This window comes from Myodes glareolus, chromosome 3, assembly GCF_982192425.1.
Source record: "Myodes glareolus chromosome 3, mMyoGla1.1, whole genome shotgun sequence".
Lineage (NCBI taxonomy): Eukaryota > Metazoa > Chordata > Mammalia > Rodentia > Cricetidae > Myodes > Myodes glareolus.
The window spans coordinates 83,617,000-83,639,659 of record NC_142028.1 but is presented as its reverse complement, the minus strand read 5'-3'; the positions used below and the strand labels follow the sequence as shown (position 1 = coordinate 83,639,659).

The 22,660-nt window shown below is 47.4% G+C and overlaps 1 protein-coding gene across 1 annotated transcript; it reads left to right on the top strand.

Annotated features, from left to right (window-relative positions):
* The first annotated feature begins 6,521 nt into the window (after positions 1-6,521).
* Echdc2 (enoyl-CoA hydratase domain containing 2) lies at positions 6,522-22,304 on the top strand. Its single transcript, XM_048453319.3, has 10 exons — positions 6,522-6,734; positions 11,214-11,281; positions 11,358-11,445; positions 13,620-13,706; positions 14,580-14,672; positions 16,074-16,130; positions 16,228-16,415; positions 19,673-19,723; positions 21,153-21,200; positions 21,759-22,304. The coding sequence occupies exons 1-10, from the start codon at positions 6,602-6,604 to the stop codon at positions 21,834-21,836; spliced, it is 891 nt and encodes a 296-aa protein (XP_048309276.1). The 5' UTR covers positions 6,522-6,601; the 3' UTR covers positions 21,837-22,304.
* The last annotated feature ends 356 nt before the right edge of the window (positions 22,305-22,660 follow it).

The following is a 22,660-nucleotide window of genomic DNA, read 5'->3' as shown; positions in this document are numbered from 1 at the left end:
TGCTATTCAGTTTGGCCCAAAAATGCAGGCTCAGGTACCAACTTGTAAAAATTGTCTGAATTTCAGACAATAACACATCCAGTAACTACCACACAGGTATGCGTGCCAACAGCAGAAGCAGAAGAGGATGTCATCAACAGTTTCTACACAGATCTGCAGAACGAGGTCAGCAGGGCACATAAGAATGACACACTAATTGCTATGGGTGACCACAGAAAGAATGGACTATAGTGTCAGGGGAACATACGGATTCGGACAAAGGAACGATAGAGACGGCTTGACTTCTGCTCTGCAGATGATTCGTACATATTCAACACATGTTCAAGCAGGACAAACCATCAAGATCCTGGACGTGGGAATCCCTGACAAACACACATACAACCAAAATTGGGTATACCTTACTTTCTTCTAGTCTACCTTAGGGAACACGTGCTCCATTTGCTTTGGTATGTGTTGCTTTACTGTCTTCCGAGTAACTTTTTCTTTTTCTGAAACATTTTAAAAATTACTTTTAGTTATGTGTACTATTGGAAGGAGGGCCACTTGTTTGTTTCCTGGCCTCCTAGAAGTTCAGACCTGAAATATTCACACAGAAACTATATTATTTAAAACACTGCTTGGCCCATTAGCTCTAGTGATGTAGGAGAGTCTTATGTATTTCTGTTGCTTTCACTGGCTAATTAATAAAGAAACTGCTTGGCCTGATAGGTCAGAACATAGGTAAGTGGAGTAGACAGAACAGAATGCTGGGAAGAAGGCAGTGAGACAGTCGCCATGACTCTCCTCTCCAAGACGGATGCCGGTTAGAAACCTCCCGGTAAGCTACCACCTTGTGGTGCTACACAGATTATTAGAAATGGGTTAGATCAATATATAAGAGTTAGCCAATAAGAGGCTACAGATAATGGGCCAGGCAATGTTTAAATGAATACAGTTTCCATGTAATTATTTCGGGGTAAGCTAGCTGGGATCCAGGTGGGAACGCAGCCGCTGCTCCTTTTACAGAGTGGCACCCAACGCAGTAACTAAATCCACTTAAAAACCTGAGAGAGCTTAAAAATAAGGGAAAGCGAGTTTAACACAGATTTTGCTGTTTGCTAGGGCGTGCTGTAGAGAGATTTCCTGTTTCAGCATTAGCGGTAGAAAAAAAAGCTGTGCCAAAAATGCAGCTTTCTGGGCCCTGCCACCTGTGCAAACTCTGGCTATGGAACATTTCTGGGCCCAGATGTTTGTGTTCCCGCTCGGGCTCAGGATTGGGAGGAAAATACTCTGAGACCGTGCCTGCTCTCCCCACCTGAGCAGACTGTGGGACCAGGCTTAGGCAGACAGGAGAGCATGGAGGATTTCTGCCGCCACACAGAAAGATGTTTGCAGGCTGTGCATTGCTCTGCGCATCAGATTTGACTGTAACTTGGATGAAAAGAGTTTCTGTGCTGCACGCTCTGTCTCAAAATTAAACTGTTGAGTGCGGCTCCAATATGGACCTGCTGTGTGCCTGGAACTGTGTGCGGCTCAGGGGCACCAAATAGCTGAGGCAGGAGCGGCTCCTGCTGTGCTCCACCACGCTAAACTGTGCTGACCTCAGGCAGGAATGATCGTAATTATCATAATGAAAGCACAGTTAGGGTTTAGATTGGGCTGGAAATAGGCGGTACCGTATTACCTCTACATGGTGCAACTTAAGTTTTTAAGAACTGTTTAGCATATTAAGAAGTGCTCCTGGATACTAAAAAAAAAAAAATTACAGATTCACAATAGGACAGATTCAGACATACAAGACATACAAGACCTATAAATGGGTCACAATGTTGGATGACTGTATGTAGGCTTGGGACAAAAAAGTAAAAAGTTAATGCCTTAAAAAAACGGGTAAAGTCTTTAAAGAGACAGAATACAGATAGTTAAAATAAATAAAAAAAATAAGCCACGTAAAAATGTAAAATTCACAGAGAGTTTGGATTCTGTTTATTGTGTTTTCTTTAAAATTTTTGACTGTGAAGGAGCTAAGTACAGAGAGACATTTCATTATATGGGCTGCCAAGCTAAACCCAAATGGATAGAAGGGTACTATGACTTCAAAATTTGGGTCTAAAAATATGATGCTTTGGAAAAGAGGGTCTTCTTTTGTTTTCACAGAGGATGAGACCCTGTGGATTGCTTCTATCCCAATATGGTATGATAGACCACGCCCTCCTGAAAGGTTGCTGTGAACACCCTCAAAAAAAAAATACTTCACTCAACTGCTGACTGAGAGGAGTCTAGCACACAGGTTATATATGAAAGACCTGATTAACAGCGCTCCTATACAGCAGGAAGAAGTTTGGAGAGAAATAACTACATCCATCTTCCCAAATATTGTTTATAAATGCTCTTTTACATTTAAAGGGGGATATGATATAGATATGAATAATTTGCATTGGTATGGATTTTAAGGTCAATTTTGTTATATGTATATATATATATATTTCTGATCTTGATTAAGGTATTGTGATTGTGTAGTTCATTTAAAAATGTAATGTATAATTAGGAAATATAGGTTGTTAATGGATAATCATCAATAATAGTCAAGCTTGGGGTCATGTTAGTTAGATTTTCTAGATATATAGAGATATATTTCAGGTAGATAGGCATTCTTCATATCTTTCAAAGACTACAGAATATGGCATTTAATGTTTTAATAACTTAGGGCTGTTCATGACAATGAGACACGTCTGCTCCTGGCAGCACCAATCTACTTCAAGAGGAAGATGGGCATCGAAGAGGCTCCTTATGGAGTTGGATAACCATTTGGGCAAAAAACTGCTCTTGCCTCGACTGATGCATAAACTGGACACAAAGAACCCGCAGACAGAGGACTGCTAAACTTGCCTAAAGGTGAGATGGTCTTTCGGGGTTCCTGACTCATGAGACATTCTGCAGGACACAGCAAATAGTGACTGAACTGCCTTTAAAATTTCCTGCTTCATGAAAATGTCTACTGGATACTATGAGCCTGTAGGCTGAAGATGGATGCCCCAACGGTACAAAAGAACTTTGGGTGACTGTACAGGCAGCAAGATGTCTCTGTCATTTCTAGAGTTTGGAAGTTGCTTATTTCTTGTTTGCTTAGGTAATATTATATCCTTCTGGAGTCTTTGATGAAGTTGAAAAATGGTTGGTTATAGTTATAGTTTTCCTTAGCGATGGTAAAAGATAAAATAGATACAAATATTGTGACTATAATTTTTGCTTTATAACTGTTTTGCTATATGTAATTTTACTATGTTAAAATGAAAGCCTTTCTTTTTTGTTTAAACAGAAAAAGGGAAAATGATGTAGGAGAGTCTTATGTATTTCTGTTGCTTTCATTGGCTAATTAATAAAGAAACTGCTTGGCCTGATAGGTCAGAACATAGGTAAGTGGAGTAGACAGAACAGAATGCTGGGAAGAAGGCAGTGAGACAGTTGCCATGACTCTCCTCTCCAAGACGGATGCCGGTTAGAAACCTCCCGGTAAGCTACCACCTTGTGGTGCTACACAGATTATTAGAAATGGGTTAGATCAATATATAAGAGTTAGCCAATAAGAGGCTACAGATAATGGGCCAGGCAATGTTTAAATGAATACAGTTTCCATGTAATTATTTCGGGGTAAGCTAGCTGGGATCCAGGTGGGAACGCAGCCCACTGCTCCTTTTACACTCTAGCTTCTTATTGGCTAGCTCTTACATATTAATTTAACCCATCTCCATTAATCTGTGTATTGCCACGAGGCTGTGGCTTACCAGGTAAAGTTCTGGCGTCTGTCTCTGGCAGGACTACATGGCTTCTCTCTGACGCTGCCCTTCTTTCTCCCAGCATTCAGTTTAGTTTTTCCTGCCTACCTCTATTCCCTGTGCAGGCCCAAGAAAGTTTCTTTATTAACCAACGGTATTCACAGCATACAGAGGGGAATCCCACATCAATGTACTGTGGGGTTTTTTTTGGGGGGGGGATGGGTTGTATGTGCACATGATTGCAAGTTCCCACAGAGGTCAGATGCATCAGATTCCCTTGGAGTTGGAATTACGAACAGTTGTGAGCTTCCCCAGGTAGGTGCTGGGGATGGCACTCCAGTATCCTCCAGAACAATCTGCACTTTTAAGCACCAAGCCATCGCTCCAGGTCTCTTTCTTTCCCTTTGGGTTGCCTGTTAGCCTGCTCACAGAAGCATGTCAAGGCACAAAAATTAGTCCTGGTCTTAACTCTGTAGCCACCTTGGATTCCAAGAACCACAGAGCCAGTCAGGACTTGCTCCAGGACCAGCAAGGCTGGGTGTTGGAGCATGCCCAGTGCTTCCTGGCAGTCAGTCCTCCCCTCAAGCAACAGGGATTCTTTGGAACGTCCTGAAGAACCATAACAGAGATAGTGGTCAACCAGACAACACGTGACCAAGACATCAGTCGTATACAATGCTTGTCCCTTGTTTTATTTTATTTTTCTATCCAAATGAACCACTCCTGTTGGCACCCCAAAGGCAGTCCTGGGGGCCATCAGACTCTCTGTTCTCCCTAGCACTGTCACAACGATCAATCTTCTTTCTCTGCCCTTTATCATTCTCAGAGCGGGTTGGCAAGATGGTTTCGAAAGGATGTGACGGCCAGCCCTAACCTGATGGCTCTGTGTTTTTGCCTGCCCAGAAATGAGCTACACTATCCCAGTCCTTGGAGTGCTCAGACCTGAGGAAAAACTTACACAGGTTCCCCGGGATAACTAAGAAACTTAATATGGAGCCAGGCATCCCTTAAGATACGAATAGAATAATGGAGCTGGGCGGTAGTGGCACGTGTCTTTAATCTCAGCATCTGGGAAGCAGAGGCAGGTGGATCTCTGTGAGTTTGAGGCCAGCTTGGTCTACAGAGCGAGTTTCAGGATAGTTAGAGCTACATAGAGAAACCCTCTCTCAACAAAACAGAACAAAATAAAAACAATAGAATAATAATAATAGGATGATGGGCTGTGAGGCATTAACAGCCGCCTCTGCTTCTGTAAACCTGCGTGTCCCCGTAGGAAAAGGGAGGAAACAGTCTTTTATTACTATATAGCGGGAGGGAAAAAACAACTGAGGGAAGTAAACCGTGTTCCTGCCCAGCTGTGGATTCCAAGGATGCTTATCAGGCACACCTTTCTGATGTCTGCCCTTAAGACTCATGGGAGCCTCCACTTCTGGGAAGAATAAATTCATCCTATCTAAATTCATCCTATCTAAATCTTTGGTCTTTCCCAGTGGACTCAAACGTCGTTGTAACAGTTGAAGGTTAAGCACATTTGTTACTCTTGCAAAGGACCAGAATTTGATTTCCAGCACCCACACGGTGGCTCACACTGTCCGTAATTCTGGTTTCAGGAGAACCTGATGCCTCTTATGTCTCTGGGGGCACCAGGAATGCACAGGCACACATGTGGGCAAAACATTCATACACACAAAAAACAATTTCTTAAGATAAATAAAGGGTTTTGTTTGGTTTTATCTTATTAATTTTGAGACAGGGTGTCATTGTGTAACAGTGGCTTCCTTTAAATACACAGAATCTGCCTGTCTTTTCAGTGCAGGGAAGGTGATATGGACTCTCTTCTGGCCTCCAATGGAAACAGGCACACAGAGTTGGCAGGCAAAACACTCAAACACATTTTAAAAAAAAAAAAAGGTAATTTTGGCTGATTTTCTAATAGCCATTCCTGTTCTCTTGTGGTAACTATTTGATTTTTTTTTGGATGGGGGGACAGTGTCAGTGGAGGAGGCCTAGTTGACCCAAAACTCAATATGCAAACCAGGCTGGCCTTAACCTCACAAAAATCTACCTGCTCAGTCTCTGGAGTGCTGGAATTAAAGCCATCGAACCCAGATTCCCCTTCACTTTTAAAAGTTTGTTGAGCAAGGATTCTTGATAAACAGAGCTTTTTCCTTTTAGCATTTTTGAATACAGATTATGTAGTTTGCTGTATTATTTGTTATTTTGTGTTGTTCGCCACAAGCTGGCCTTGAGATCACCGCCTAGTTGCGGATAACTAACTTTTTGCGGTCCCGTTTAACTCCACGGTGCGCAGGCACACACAAATATCAGCGGCATGAGTTTTACTCTTAGATGGCTTAACAGAGAGCCCATAGCTTGGCTGTGGGGGTGTTTCACCTCAGACACTTGATTGATTCACCCTGGGTGACCAACTCAGGTCCCTGCAAGACCTCTACAAAGGTAGGTTAGGTGACAGTGGAGTTCAGGTGGACTGGCAGTTCACAGCTATTTCTAGCCTGACCTTGCCTCTGGGAGATGAGACCTTGTCACTGGGTGCAGACCACTCCCCAGTGACTAGTGAACTGAGGGTACACGTGAAGAAGGCACACGCAATACATTCGGATTTGGACACCACCTTCCTGCCGGCGCATTCGTGGAAAACCGCAGCGTGCCCAGAAGCTGAGCTTTCTTACACCGCCTAGGGGTCTCCGGGGTCGCGGGCCGCCGCACCCTTTTCTCCGCCCATAGGTGGAGCCCTTTACAAGGCCTCGCCCGCCCCGGAACTTCGACTCTCCTGCTCGGCGGCGGAGGACCCCGGTCTCCGCGCTACCGAGCCAGCCTGCTCCCCGATGCTGCGCGCCCTGCCCCGCGCGCTGCGCCTCTCGCGCCCCTGGAGGTCCCTAGGGGCCCGCGACTGCGCCTCCAAAGCGACGACCAGGACTCCCGAGATCCAAGTGCAGGCGCTGACAGGTCCGGACCAAGGTAAAGTTACCGGCAGGGAGACTAAGGCGGGAGGATAGGAGGACTGGATTTCAGGCCGCCCCGGGGTCGAGAAGGAGCTCCCGGACTTTGTCCGGGTGGACTTTGTATCAGTCTCCCCAGACTCTCTGGAGGACTAGCGGGAGGTGTGAAGCGGACGGGAGCTCGGAGTGGAGTTGTGCTCCAGGGGATCAGGACCAAGAGTGCTGACCAGGACTTTTCCCTCCCAGGGCCTTGGCGATGATCCTGGAGGGCGGAGATGGCGGATCCAATCCGGAGGGACCTGCGGGGACAAGGAGGGAGGGAGGCACGGGTGTGGGTCCGCCTACACACAAGTTCAAGTTCTCGACGTCGTCAGTAGTCTTTTATTAAACAGTATGCTGTGAAGTATGGGTGTTTGTTTGGACCTCAGGGGCGTTAGCTGGGTACGGACCCCTCTCCCATCTGTGTGACCCCCCCCCATCTCACCTCCTTTCCCATGTTTGATGTATTGTTTTATTGTTCGTGTCAGACTTATGTACTTATTTTATCATTGAATAAGTCTGGATGCATGTACTACAGGGCACACTTTTTTTGTTTGTTTGTTTGTTTTGTTTTTTGTTTTTTGAGACAGGGTTTCTCTGTGTAAGTTTTTTGGAGCCTGTCCTGGAACTCACTCTGTAGACCAGGGTGGCCTCCAGCTCACAGCCTCTGTCTCCTGAATGCTGGGACCAAAACAGGTGTGTGCCACCACCGTCCAGCTCAGGCACACTTTTTAAACAATTTTTTTGTTTGTTTGTTTTCTTTTCTTTTTCGAGTCAAGGTTTCTCTGTAGCTTTGGAGCCTGTCCTAGAACTAGCTCTAGTAGATCAGGCTGGCCTCGAACTCACAAAGATCCACCTGCCTCGGCCGCCCAACAAACAATATTTTTTTATGTCCTTTGTGGACATTTATGTCTGCGTATCTTCTGAGTGCCTGGTGCCCGTGGAGAACAGAAGAGGGTGTAATATCCCCTGGAACTGGAGATGGGTGGTTGCTCAGAACCACTTGGGTTCTGGGTCTTGAACCTGTGTTCTTATTTGCTGAGCCACCTTTCTAGCCCCCACTGAACCATCTTGCTGCCCCCCCCCCGTCAGTTTTAACTTATACAGATGGCGTAGCACTGGACTTTTTACAGTGCCTCTTCCTCTTCAAGGCCTGCACCAAGTTTTGAAGAGCTGCTTTCCTGAATAAATCTAAACCACCACCACCTTCCTGCTGGTGCTGACCAGTCCCTCTGCTGGTGTAGGCCAGTCCCTCTGCTGGTGTAGGCCAGTCCCTCTGCTGGTGTAGACCAGTTCCTCTGTGCAACCGTCACTTTTGGCATACATGAACCGTCACGATTGTCCCATTGAGGCAGAACAGAAAGAGAGGCAAAGTTATGGGGGCATGGGAAGAGAAAGAATTTCCACCACCCTGGAGTATAGCTAAACCCTCTGGTCAAGAGAGAATGAACTGCATCATGGGGCCAGGCACAGTGGCCCATACCTTTAATCCTGGCACTTGGAGGCAAAGGCAGGTGGATCTTTGACTTTCCAGGCCAGTCTGGTTTACATAGCAGGTTCTAGGCCAGTCAAGGCTACATAACGAGACCCTGTGTATAATAATAATAATTCCACATCGACTGCCGGGATGACTTAGGGGGAAAAGCCCTTGCCACCAAACCTGACGAGATCCATTCTGAATCCAGGGATCTATGCTGCAGACCTAGCTCACTCAAGCTGTCTTCTGATCGCCACATAATTAACATGGGATGTGCATGTCCCCACATATACAGACATACACACAATAGATAAGTAAATAAATACATGTGATTTTGTTTTTTTATTTTCGAGACAGGGTTTCTCTGTGTAGCCCTGGCTGTCCTGGAACTCTGAGATCCGCCTGCCTCTGCCTCTCGAGTTCTGGGATTAAAGGAGTGCGCCACCACCGCCCGGCTACAAATGTAATTTTTAAAAGAATTTCATCGTAATTAACAACACTTGTGTAAAGTCTTTCGCTCTTCCCGGTGGTAAACCTGCAATTTTCTAATAAGGTCTTGCACCTGCTGGCCACTAGGGGCAGTCAAGGGAGGGTTCCCTCATCAGCGGCAAGTCGGGTCCCTGGGAAATAAGCAGAAGTTTACAGCAGGCGCAGCCCGGGACAGTTCTGATTAGAGAAGACCCAAAGTAGAAACTGGTGGTTTCAGCAGCAGCTGTGGTGGCAGCAGCTCACGCTGCTAGAGTGCCGTTTCACAGTGCTCAGAACTAGACTGCCCTGAAGCCAAGCTGGCTTTTTCTTTTTCTTTTTTTAAATTTTATTTATTTATTAAAAATTTCTACTTCCTCCCCACCTCCCTTTTCCCTCCCCTTCCCCTCTCCAGTCCTAAGAGCAGTCAGGGTTCCCTGCCCTGTGGGAAGTCCAAGGCCCTTCCCCGTCCATCCAGGTCTATGAAGGTGAGCATCCAAACAAACCAGGCTCCCACAAAGCCAGTCCATGCAGTAGAATCAAAACCCAGTGCCATTGTCCTTGACTTCTCAGTCGGCCTTCATTGCCAGCCACATTCAGAGGGTCCAGTTTGATCACATGCTCCATCACTCCCAGTCCAGCTGGCCTTGGTGAGCTCCCATTCGATCAGTCCCACCGTCTCCGTGGGTGGACGCACCCCTCGCGGTCCTGACTTCCTTGCTCATGTTCTCCCTCCTTCTGCTCCTCATTTGGACCTTGGGAGCTCAGTCCAGTGCTCCAATGTGGGTCTCTGTCTCTATCTCCATCCATCGCAAGCTGGCCTTTTTCTAGCATGTATTTTGGGTGGGAGGAGGGGCACGTGCCACACAGTGTGTGTGGAGGTCAGAGGACAACTGCCAGGTTTTGATTCTCCATCATGTGGGTCCCAGGGATGAACTCAAATTCTCAGGCTTGTCAGCACACACCTCCACCCACCGAGCCATCTCTATGACCCTGGAAATAAATATTTTATTTCTTTTTTGTTTGTTTGTTTGACTGTTTGTTTTATTTTTCCAAGACCGGGTTTCTCTGTGCAGCCTTGGCTGTCCTAGAACTCACTCTGTAGATCAGGCTGGCCTCAGACTCAGAGATAAACTGCCCTTGCCTCCTGGGTGCTGGGATTAAAGGCATGGGCCACCACTGTGTGGCTTATTTTTTCTTCTTATTTATCTTTTATCATATGTATATGAGTATTTTGCTTGCTTATGGATGTGTGCACACATGTGCGCCTGGTTCCCTTGGACACTAGAAGAGGATGTTGGATCTCCTGGACTTGGAGTTGCAGATAGTTGTGAGCCATGGAATGAGAGTCCTTTGGAAAAGCAGCCTGTGTTCTTACCACTGAGTCATCTCCCCAGCCCTGCAATTAGTATTTTTAACAATATTAACCAATGCTCAACTCCTTAGCCAAATCCCTCCAGAAAGAGTTTTGTCTCTCTGATCTGCCTCATGAAAAGGAACTATCACACTAACTTCAGATATAGACCCACCTGCCGTGTGAAGACTGGGCCTCTTGTGGGCATAGAGGTGTACTCTTGTAAGCCCAATACTTGGGAGGTAGAAACAGGAGAATCAGGAGTTAAGGCTACTCTGGGCTGCATTAGACAGTGTCTCCATGGCACCTGCCTTTAATCCAAGCACTTGAGAGAGAAAGGCAAGTGAATCTTTGTGGGGCCTTTACTTGGTGAATTCCAGTTGTCAGGGATACCTTGGAGACCTTGTTTCCAATAAATGGATGCATGTCTGGGGCTGAGGATATAGCCCAGCCGGTAGGATACTCACCTAGCATACCTGAAGCCCTGGCTTTGATCGCCAGCATCAGAGAAACTGGGTGTGGCGGCACTGGCCTCTAATCCCAGTGCTCTGGAGTAGAGGCAGGAGGAGCAGACATCCTCCCCCTTGGCTACATAGCAAGTTGGAGGCCAGTCTGGGTTCTATTAGAGCCCATCTCAACAATTAAGAGTAACGATTTTCTGGCAAAGGAAAGAAATTCAGAGGTGATTTCTACAGCCCGAAGAGAGAGGGAGCGGGACTGACTGGCCAGGGTGCATGGTGAGTCCTGAGGTAGTTGGTCCAGTTCTGTGTCTTTATCCTGGCTGATGGATACAAGGATATTTGTATCCTGAATATTACTCCTTAGAGGGAACTGTATGGTTGGGGTGGGGGAGGATAATGTGGAGGGAGCTATGGAACTGAAAGGCACATATATGAAAGAGCTTGTGGGTCCGTGTCCATGCTCTTGTTTCTTCAATTCACAGTTCACAAGCCCTTATACGCCCTCTCTGGGGCAGAGAAAACACAGGTTATTCTGTTTAATGCTTGTAAAAACTGAGGCCCAAATCAAGCCTGCGGCTTGCTGCAGTTCACAGGGCTCCTCAAGGGAAGAGGCTACCTTGAACCTGGGCCTCCTGCCTCGAGGCCTCAGTCTCTGACTGAGCAGGGCCACCCGGCTCACCCAAGGCTGCCTGTCCCTTGCAGGAATCTCTGAAATTCTGATGAACAGACCTCAAGCCCGAAATGCCCTGGGGAACGTCTTCGTCAGTGAGGTGAGAAAGGGTTCTCCAGGGTGTGGCCAGGGATGGGCCAGGAGGTGTCTGACTGTGCGGTCTCTGTCCTCTCCAGCTGCTGGAAGCTCTGGCCCAGCTGCGGGAGAACCAGAAGGTCCGAGTCCTGATCTTCAGAAGTGGAGTGAAGGGTGTGTTCTGTGCAGGTAGGTGAGTTCCCTCCCACCCTCTCCTCCCCAGGGATTGCTGTGCCTTAGGGCTCCAGAACAGAACATATTCTCATTTTGGAAAGACGCAGGCAGGTAAAGTTCCTCACCCAAGCTAGAATAGGATTCAGTTTGAACTTGGTCTCTCTGGCCTATATCTTGGTTCTTTCTGTTCTACCTTGCTTCCTTCTGAGCCTTTATGGAAGAAATGGAGACACTGAGTCCCAGCATGCTCACAAGGTAAATTCCAGTCCTTGTCCCTAGAGCACTGCCTCCCACCCGCATCCCCTGGCTCTCACAAGGGCACCTTGCATCCCCCTGGCTCTCACAAGGGCACCTTGAGCTTGTTTCAAAAGTCAGAGAAACATGCACCCCAAACCTACAAGAGGGAAGTAAAACAAAACAAACAAACAAAAAACACAGCTCTTAGGCCCCATCGACCCTACAACCTAACTTTTGAAGAATTAATTCGCCAAGTGTGGTGACACATGTCATAACCCCAGCACTTTTGAGACTGACAAGAAGATAGATCATTTAACTTTTAGTTTTACTGGGTTTTTGTTTGTTTCCTTTTCTTTTTTTCCTTTAAGAAACATTTTTCTACAGCCCAGGTTGGCCTTGAACTCACTTTGTAGCTGAGGATGATTTGGGACTTCTGACCCTCATACCTTCACCTCTGAGTGCTGGAATCCCAGGTGTGTGCCACCACCCACCGCTCGTGACTTTTTTTTTTTTTTTTGAAAGTCATCTCTCTGGAGACTGGAGAGATGGTTCAGCAATTAAGAGCATATACTGCTGTCGTAGGCAGGCATTGTGGTGAAGTAGTTGAGAGTTCATCCTGATCTGGAGGCAAAGGTGGGAGGGGGATGGAAAGAGAAAGGGAAGGAGGGAGAGAAGGATGTAGAGGGGAGCAGAGGAGGCTGGGCAGTAACACACTTTCAACAAGGTCACACCTCCTAACCCTTCTCAAAGAGTGCTACTCCCTAGTGATGACGCATTCAGATATATGAGCCTGTAGAGGCCATTCTTATCCAAACCACCACACTGACAGCACAGAGGACCTGAGTCTGGGTCCCAGCACCCCGATCAGATGGCTCACAACCGTCCTAACTCCAGCTCCGTGACTCCAGCTCCGTGACTCCAGCAGATCGCTTGCTTTCTTCTGGCCTCTGCACAGGTGTGCACACAGATAATACTCACATAATTTAAAGGAGGAGCAGACATCCTCCCCCTTGGCTACATAGCAAGTTGGAGGCCAGTCTGGGTTCTATTAGAGCCCATCTCAACAATTAAGAGTAACGATTTTCTGGCAAAGGAAAGAAATTCAGAGGTGATTTCTACAGCCCGAGGAGAGAGGAAGTCTTCAAAGGCCAGGTGTGGTGGCGCACACCTTTAATCCCAGCACTCTGCAGAGGCAGACAGATCTTTGTGAGTTTGAGACCACCCGGGACAGCCAGAGCTACATAGTGAACACTGTCTAGGAAAGAGAGAGAAAGAAGGGAAATTGTTTGGTTTTGTTTTTCAATCTGTGGATTTTCTCTTCATGCTCTTGATAGTGTTTTTATTTTATTTTATTTTTTAAAATTATTTTTAGGGGACTGGAGATATGGCTTAGCAGTCAAGAGCACTGGCTACTCATCCAGAGATCCTGAGTTCAGTTCCCAGCACCCACATGGTGGCTCACAGCCATCTACAATAGGATCTGATGCCCTCTTCCGGCCCGCAAAGCACTCAGACAGAAAATATAAGAAAGTAAAAGAAAAGAAATATTTATGTATGCGTGTATGAGTGTTTTGGCGCATGTATGCATGCAGTGCCCAAGGAGTCCATTAGAGGGTGCCAAATCCTTTGAAATTGGAGTTACAGGTGGCTATGAGCCACCATGTGGGCGCTGTAAATTGAATCGGGTCCTCTGGAAGAGCAGTCTTGACCACTGAACCACCTCTCCAGTCCCTTAACAGTGTTCTTTGATGTACAAAAGACGTTTACTTTGAAGAAGTCCACTTCGTTTTGATGCTGTGGTTGCCCCTCTCTTTACTGGCTCTTAGGACTGCGTTTCCAGGTTCCTCCGCTTTCTCCACTTTCTCCGAGTCTCCCGCACTGGCTCCTTTCACCACCTGGGATGCTGTAACAGGCCATTTTCCTAGTAGTCACGAACGGCTTGCCCTCTGCAGGTGCAGACCTGAAGGAGCGGGAGCGGATGACTGCTGAGGAGGTGGGGTTCTTTGTCCAGCGGCTCCGAGGCCTGATGAGTGAGATTGGTGAGTCTGAGACTGGGGTGGAAGGCTGGGGGCCCCTGCCGGCACCTCCTCTGCCTGGCGCCATCCCTTCTCTAAAGAGGGTATTCTTTCTGTTTTGAGCTCAATGAGGACACAACGGACTACGAAGAGCAGATAGGGGTCAGGGAGGGACATTTCTTCTCTTCTTCCTTTAAAAAACTGTTATTTTTATTTTAGACACCCTGGGTACTCTAGGCTGGACCTCCCCCATTGCTGGGATTGCAGGCGTATATATGCTGCCAAGTCTGGCTACAAGTTATTTCTAGCAGCCCTGGTTCTTTAGCCATGGACCCAGTCCCGTGGACCTCCCAGTCCTCCTAGTAACTCCAGAGTCGTCAAGTTCACAAAACACACTTTCGGGCTTTGACAATGACTGTGCCTAGTCCCTGGCACCCCCTTCCCACTACCTGACCTTTCAGCCACCCTCCAAGGCCTCCAGCGTGTCCTCACACAAGAAGTCCTCCTCACCAACTCTAAACTCCCTGTTCTCAGAACACAGGAGGTCTCAGATTGTCACTGCCTGGTTATGAGTTTGCTTGCCTTCCTTCTCAGGCTGATCCCCCTGGGGACACGGGGGCACACCTGGTTGGGTTCCATGCCAGGACCATGCACAGGGCTTGGTACACAGGAGACAGGTCCCAGCAAGAGGGTGGGCTTGCAGCATCAGCCCATTCCCCTATTCCCAATCCCTGATGGGGCCCAGAACTTACCCTATTGGGAAAAACAAGTTTCTCAGATAACCTGACTGAGGTATCAGGTAGGGTTCCTCAGCCTGGGATCTGCAAGACTCTCTGTCTACCCAAGGCCCTCTGTACTGCTAGGTTTTGTAGGTGAAGCCAACCTTTGTCTCCACAGCCGCCTTCCCTGCACCCACTATTGCGGCCATGGATGGATTTGCCTTGGGCGGGGGCCTGGAACTGGCCCTGGCCTGTGACCTCCGAATAGCAGGTACTTGGCAGGGTAGAGGTGGGGGTTGGGGGTTGGCGGGGCAGGCAACCGGGCCAAGCTGGGAAAGTCAGATTTCTGTTGAGTCAGCCACCACTTGGCCTTTCAAACAACTGAAGACCCAAGGCAGCGTAGGAGACACAGGAAGCAGGTAACGCCACCTCACCACCCACAGCTGCTATAGACCGTGCCCGTGAGAGTTGCTTTCCTCATTGGAGAAAGATTGCAAAAATCTCTGAGCCACAGCTGACTACGCAGCAAAGAGAGGCGAAGCCAAAGAGGACAAAGTTAGGGAACTTGACCATGTAGATGTGGCCAAGTTAGACTACTTGAACTGAACAAAGGTGAGCCATGAGGGCTGCTTGTCACTGTCCCAGCTCACTGCAAAGGTGGCTGGGCAGTGTGCTCTGGTGCACGGCGCCAGTCAGGCTTGTGGTTACTTGTTCTACAGTTGAGCCCCAAGTAGTGAAAGAGAACCAAGTTCACTGGTCACTTTTCAAGGTCAGACTTAGCTGGGGGAGCCCTTCTTAGAGGTAGATAGTTGGAGTGCCACCAAGGTGCCCAGCCCCTAATGCCTTCCCTTTCAAAGCCAGGAATATTAAATTATGTATCCAGGCATGAAGGCGATTTCTGTCTACACAGTGTGTGCAGAAGAGAGACTTGAGCAGGGCTTTGGTATGACTCAGTGGTAGAGGGGTTGCCTAGTATGCTTGAGGCTTGGTTCCATCCCCAGCACCACACACACACACACACACACACACACACACACACACACAGTAGCTGGAGAGGGTTCAACCCTAGAGCCAGGCAACAGAATTCTGCAGGAGGCCACTCACCTGCCCAGGGTCCAGGCAGCTGGCTCACAGAGTGGAGAATAAAAACCCCTCTTGAGCAATGGCGCAGCCCTATCTTACTGCCTCCACTGCACAGGGCAGGTGGCTTGTATTCAGGGAACTCAGCAGAGGACTAGCAAGGAAAAACACTCAGGAGGCAAAACTTAGGAGACTGTCCTGTGAACCCTCAGGGAAATTTCAGGCTGACACAGTCTATGAGGGAGAACCACAGTTGTAACAGGCACCATGAACTGTCCAGGTTAGAAAATGCAGTAACCTACAAATCAATGTCAGACATCCGCTGGGGACCCCTTCCTTGCTGCTGGCACTTCATTCATTCCCTAGTCTGTGTGACATGGGCAGAAGGGTAGCCATCTTTCCTCAGGATGGGAAGACCCGAAGATTTACAACCACAGGAGCACAGTAGCTGGGATGGTAGGCAGGGGCCTGGGCAGACTGGAGGTCTGGGTATGGCCAGACCTTGAGGAAGTAACTGGAGGCAGAACTATGTTCTGCCCAGGGACTGGTAATGGAGGATGTGCAAGGGGCAACTTCATTCTTGTTTAAACAGCTTCCTCAGCTGTGATGGGGCTAATTGAGACCACCCGAGGACTTCTCCCAGGAGCAGGTAACTTTCCCACGTCTTTGCCCCAGATCATTTCTTCCTTCCGTCCTGACTGTTCCCCCCTTCTCAGCCTGACTCACTGCTCTCTGCTCTCCGGCAGGAGGGACTCAGAGGCTGCCCCGCTGCCTGGGCGTGGCCCTAGCAAAGGAGCTCATCTTCACAGGCCGGAGACTGGATGGGATGCAGGCCCAGAAGTTGGGACTGGTCAATCACGCTGTGGCTCAGAATGAGGAGGGTAATGCTGCCTACCACCGGGCACTGGCACTGGCTCAGGAGATCCTGCCCCAGGTATGGTGACAGCTGGGGCACAGCAGGGAGGGATGATGGGCCGCCCAGGGGACCAGACGTGTCCTGGAGCTGCACAAGATCCACATATCTAAAGACAATGTGACCCCTGAAGCTTTGGCACCTATTCTGATACACAGTAGCTAAAGCCAACTTTAATTCTGAACTAAAATACAAAGTAAATTTAGAAGGACTGGAATCTAGTGGGCTGCAAGCCATCGAAGCTGTAGTATCTAGTAACTGCCTGTGATGGTAGCAACCTTCATTACTTGTATGAAGCATGGTGTCATGGTCCCTAATCCACAGTAAATCCCTTTCAAATGCCAGGAGGCACCTGGGATACCACACAGCGCTCCCTTTAAGTGTCCCCACGAACCAGAAAACTAGACATGCCACCTTTCCTACCACACTCAACAGCAGATTGTTTCTTGAAATAATGAGGACCTACTTTAACTCATTTTTTAAAATCCTTAGGAAGGATTAGGACTTGGTAAAGGGGACTTCATACATGCCAAATAAACCTTAACTAGTGAGTTAAAGACTAGCCTGGGCTAGATGCAAGAGTCTCGGGGTCGATTCTGGGGTAATCCCACAAGATTTAAACTGTTTGCTGGGCAGGTTTAGACCCAGGATCTAGCTATTTGGGTCTCCAAGGCCCGGAGGTTTGCACTTTTCACAAAGGAAGCTGGAAGTGAGGGTAAGATCAGTTTTCATAAAAGTATAAGGCAGCTGAACTCATCCAGGTCACCAAGCGACTGTAGCATTAAAGCACAGGTCACAGTAAAATTTAGGATTTGTGTCTGGGGAGGTCAGCCAGTCAAGTGTTTGCCTCCCAAGCATGAGAATCTGAGCTCAATCCCCAGAGTGAAAGTAAAAACCTGTCAGGGGTTTGTCTGGAGGTCAGACAACTTAACTAACTGGAAAGCCAAAGAGAGACCATGTCTTGAAAAATGTGGACCAGAATGCCGGAGGACGAAATGTGAAGTGTCAGCTGGTCCACACACCAACACAGGTGGACATGCGTACAAACACAAGAGACACTCAGAAGTAGAATCTGTAAAAAAAAAATTTTAATTTTGAAGGAAAATATATTAATTCCAATGTTACAAAACAGCCAAAATATAAATTTCAAATATTAGCCACACATCTCAGTTTAACATTAAGATTACATTTGAAGCTGGCAGTGGTGGCACACGCCTTTAATCCCAGCGTTTGGGAGGCAGAGGGAGGAAGATCTGTTAGTTTGAGGCCACCCTGGTCTACAGAGCAAGTTTCAGGACAGCCAAGGCTACACAGAGAAAACCTGTCTTGAAAACTACATTTGAAGCCAGTTGTTTAATGCTAGCATTCAGGAGGTTGAGGTAGGAGGATTTCTTTGAGTTCAAGACAATTGGGCTACTGAGACCCTATCTTAAGCCCCCTAAACTTTTTAGAGGGGAGGGGAACTTCTGCAGTCTTTAAATTGAAATAATCCCACACAATGGGATGTTCTGTCAAAGACAATTAACTTGTTTCGGACCAATTTCCTGTATATTCTTCAGCAAGGAGTCTGATGCCCTGCACAGGGCAACCTTATGCTGACAAACCTCTGACAGAGTTTCTGAACTCACACAGAACTCAGAATGACCAAGTGACTGAAGCCTCCAGGGGGAGCTAGGCGAGCGAGCTAACTGGACATGTAGGCTGGATATTTGCCTTTTGGAATAAACTGAACAGAAGCTCAGGGTGATTTAGGTTTCCAAATAGTGAAGTATGGAAGAATTGCATCATCCTGGAGTTACAGGCATTTCAGTGCATCAAGAGTAGCTGGAGCGAGGGTTGGGGATTTGACTCAGTGGTAGAATGCTTGCCTAACACACTCAAGGCTCTAGCTAGGTTCAATCCTTAATACTACCAAAAATTAAAAAGCCAGGAATGAGAGGTAGCACATACCTTTAAACACAGTAGAGGTTTATATAGCATCGTCCACATAGCAAGTTCCAGGCTAGCCAGAACTACAAAACAAGACATTGCTTCTAAATAAATCAAAGTAACTTTGTATTATCAAAACACCAGCCTAACCACACTGGCCGCTTGTCCCACAGCTAGAGTAGGGATTGTGTAGCAGGCAATTAGGGAAAACCATTGAACAGAGAGTGAGACGGTCTGGAGTTTACAGAGACCTATTAAAGTACATTATCCTTTAACTAAAGGAGTTGGCTGTAAGGCCACAGCGACCCACTATTCCTATTCCCAAGTAACATCTGAAATTGTATCCACTGTATTTCTAACTTTAGTATATTCACATAGCTAGAAACATACTTATGTTTATGTTCATGTGGTATATGTGTGTTTTAACAATTGTTTTGATTTTTGAGACAGTGTTTCCCTGTGTAGCCCTACCTGTCTTGGAACTCACTCGATAGACTAGTCCGGCCTCACAGAGCTCCGCCTGCCTCTGCCTCCCAAGTGCTGGGATTAAAGGCGTGCGCCACCACCGCCCAGCATGTGCTAATTTTTTTTATTCTATTCTACCCATCACTTCTGTGAACATGAACACTCAGGTTTTTTTTTCTTTTTCTTTTCTTTTTATTTTTTTTTTTTGGGGGGGATAGGGTCTCATTAGTTCAGGTTGGCCTCGAATTTATCTTCCCAGGTGCTGGCATGGAGGACATTAAGTTTTTATTCTTATGAGAAAAATCAGTGCTGCTGATCGGTTATCACTCATAGCAAACAAACCAAACAGAAGAGGCAAGAAGGGGAGAAAATAAAAGCCAAACACTGGCACTTACTGGGGAAGGGCTGGAAGGGAAGGAACAACAGTGGGGAGGTAACTGGGAGTTGGGGGACTCGCGGGATACTTGTGGTTGCAGTGCTCAACCCCATCTGTTAGATGTGTCGTCTGTAAGCACCGTGACCACCTTTGTGGCACGTGCCTATAATCCTGAGGATAAGGACCACAAAGGAAGACCAGCTTCAGCAAGACCTTAAATGTTTGGGACTCACTCAGTGGGAGAGCACTTGGCTAGCACGGGTGAAGCTGTAGGTCTGACGTCCAGCACCAGTTACACTTTGTGGACTGTAATGGGTCAAACATGTTGGAAAGTTGGACTTAATGACGTCAGTAGGTTAAGACTAAAGGGACCAGGAGGTGTGCTTCCTTCATTCTAGAAAAGGAAGCTTGACTTAAGAGTGTATCAGTGGGAAATCTGTTCCTGTTCAAAGCTCCTCCCTTGAGCTATGTCTCTTTAGTCCAAGTCTTTGGATGTTCTCTCCCCTAGGCTCCCATTGCTGTGCGACTGGGCAAAGTTGCCATCGACCGAGGAATGGAGGTAAGATTCTCCTGGTCAGGATTTATAGTCAGCCATTCACTGGGTAGGATGTAGTAAATTCCTGCCACACGGCTGTCAGAGCTCCTCAGACTCTCCTAACACTCAGGGAATCAGACCCATGTGCGTGTAGCTCACTTCAGTGGGAGATGTGATGATTTTCTTTATTTTTCATTTTTGGTATTTTGAGACAGGGTTTCTCTGTGTAGCTTTGGTGCCTGTCCTGGAACTTGCTCTGTAGACCAGGCTGACCTCAAACTCACAGAGATTCACCTGCCTCTGCCTTCCAAGTGGTGGGATTAATGGCGTGCACCACTACCACCTAGCATGTGCTAATATTTTTGATTGCATTCTAAAGAAACAGGTTCAGAAGGACAAGACCACATAAAAGTGAGCAGTAAGAAGGCAGGTCTGTGTGGTCCTAAGCTTGGGCTTGGGTTGGTCGTCAGTAAAGAACCTAACTCAGGTCTCAGGAAATTAGCTTACCTGTTGACCCTTCCTCTGCACCAGACCTGAGATGAGAACTGAGGTGTAGGGATGAAATATGTCTACTGCCTATGTGATATTAATGGTACTATAGGATAGCCAGTGTCAGGGACCAGCCCAGTGCTTTCCTGGTTAGCATGAGGTCCTGGCTTCAAGCCCCAATTGTGAAAAGTATTACTGCTCACTTATGATATTTGAAAGACTTATCAAGTTAGTTAAGTAGCCACATGCGACAAGTAGCTATTTGTACTGAGCAGCACTGAGTTAGACAGTGTGTGTGTGTGTGTGTATGTGCACATGCCTTTAATCTTAGCATTCAGAATACATAAGCAAGAGGATCTCAGAACTCAAGGCCAGTCTAGGCTATGCAGAAAACCCTGTCTTGAAAAAAAGCAAGGAGCCAGAGAAAAGTTGAAATACAAGCAGAAACGCAGCCATGTAAATTGAGGATGGACTGACTAGGAACGGCAACATGGTAACCTGGAAGGGAGGAGTCTCAAACCAAAGACCAATTCTTTCCACTTACTGCTGCATCTGGGACCTTAGGTTACCCTTAGGTGACGTTACCCTAACATGTCTCAGACTTCCCAGTAGATCAAAGCACTTGTTTTGGAAAGTCAGTTTTGTGCTCGCTAGTGACTGTGCCAGCATCAGTAACAGAGAGCACGAGGCTGCAGAGGCTAGAGAATGTCCCAGGTCATAAAGACTGGAGCCTCATACCTAAGTCCTCAGGAGGAAGAGACACTGGCTGAAACACGCAGAAGCCACCTCTACCTGAAAGCCACACCACACAGCCTCCTCCCCATTTCTCTCTGTTGTGACGTCTAGGCAACAGTGATGGAGCAGCCATTGTTTCTGTTTAGACTGGGGGAGACAGTAGGCGGGCTGGCTCTGCTGTGTGGAGGGTTGGACAGAGTCACATTGACTCAGCAAGTACTTTCTGCAGGTGGACATTGCATCAGGGATGGCCATTGAACACATGTGCTATGCCCAGGTATGTGAACGACTGTTGGTTTGTGCATGCTTGTTGGGGGTGAAGTAAACACAAGGAGCCTCATGCAAAAAAGATGCTTCACAAACAGAAAAAATGACTTTTGCTGCCCAGTACCAGCTGCCTCTACTGGGGGCTAAGCTGGAGTTAGTATGCTAAGGCATGGCTAGAACACACAGCCAACCCTCTAGAGGGGCTATACACCTGATGGCATACTATTCTGATAACTTGTGAGAAAGGAAACAAAAAAAATGCTACTCTCAATCATAACAAATAGACAGAAATCCTAAGCAAAGAGTCTTGACTTGTGAACAGAACCTAGCAACACCCTCATGGGCACTCCAAATTCTCAATGCAGAGCTTATTCTGAGCTCTGCAGAGGTCAGCCAGCTGCTAGAGGCTGACCTTCCGGAGACGGCAGCCTCTGGGGCTCACAACTTTACACAACCAGAGACAATGGAAGCACTTGGACCCAGATGTCAGTCTAGATCCACTTATGCAATGGCCTTTTTGTCCTCTGATCCTATTCTTCCCAAACTAATAGCCATTGTATCATTGCAGAACATCCCAACCCAGGACCGGCTAGAAGGGATGGCAGCCTTCAGGGAGAAACGACCCCCAAAATTTGTTGGCAAGTGATCCAGTTAATTTTAAACGCACACCATAAAGAATAGGACACAGAGGAAAGGTCTGCAGGCTAGCCCTCTTAAGCTCACCTCTGGCCTTCAGTTTCTTCACAAGAACAATGACAGACACTGTGACTTGCATGATGCCCAGAACCAAGGCGCTGACCATGCCACCCACTGCCACCTTCCACACTGCTCACCTTGGCTAGGCAATGGGACCCAGGCCTTCTTGGTTCCCTTCACTCAAAGAAGTTCTGGGTTTGTGTCATGGGCTCTGATCATCATGGAACAGTGAGAAGGAAGTCACAGAACAAATCCATCCAGGTTTATCTGAGCAAGTGTCAGGAGCCAGTTCAGCGATTCCAGCTCTCTACAGATAACTCGGTGGAAATTTAACCTCTCTAGAATTCGGCTTTTTTATCTGGGAATAATCAATTGTGATGACTTAAAATCCCTATGTTCAATAAACATGCTACAGCTATGAGCTTGTTCTGAAATTGTGGGGAGCAGTGGGGACCTTCTGCAGACAACAGAGTGGCAGGAGCCCTGAAAGAAGGGATAGGGATTCAGGTGGTGCCTGGAGGACAAGTGGCTTTCAATTGGCATGAGCAAAGGTGAGCAGGGCCAGCTCCACCCAGGCCCCTGCGTACCTAAATCTCCTCTTCTCTTCTACTAAGGCTGCCAAGCTGAGCTCTGGCTGGGCATCCTCAGCACAAGCTTGCCCTGGAGCCACAGAACACACCAGGTTTACTGTTGATTTGCTGCCAGAACAAATACCAAGCTATGTCTGCATCCCAGAAGGGAGAAAAAATCACAAGATTCGGGGTCTTAGCATCA

Bases quoted from the DNA above. Each gene is read 5' to 3' on its own strand.
- Echdc2 (XM_048453319.3), top strand. From the start codon at position 6,602: ATGCTGCGCGCCCTGCCCCGCGCGCTGCGCCTCTCGCGCCCCTGGAGG. The intron at 11,446-13,619 runs GTAGGTGAGTTC...TGCCCTCTGCAG, and splicing joins GAAGGGTGTGTTCTGTGCAG to GTGCAGACCTGAAGGAGCGG. The intron at 16,416-19,672 runs GTATGGTGACAG...TCTCTCCCCTAG, and splicing joins CTCAGGAGATCCTGCCCCAG to GCTCCCATTGCTGTGCGACT.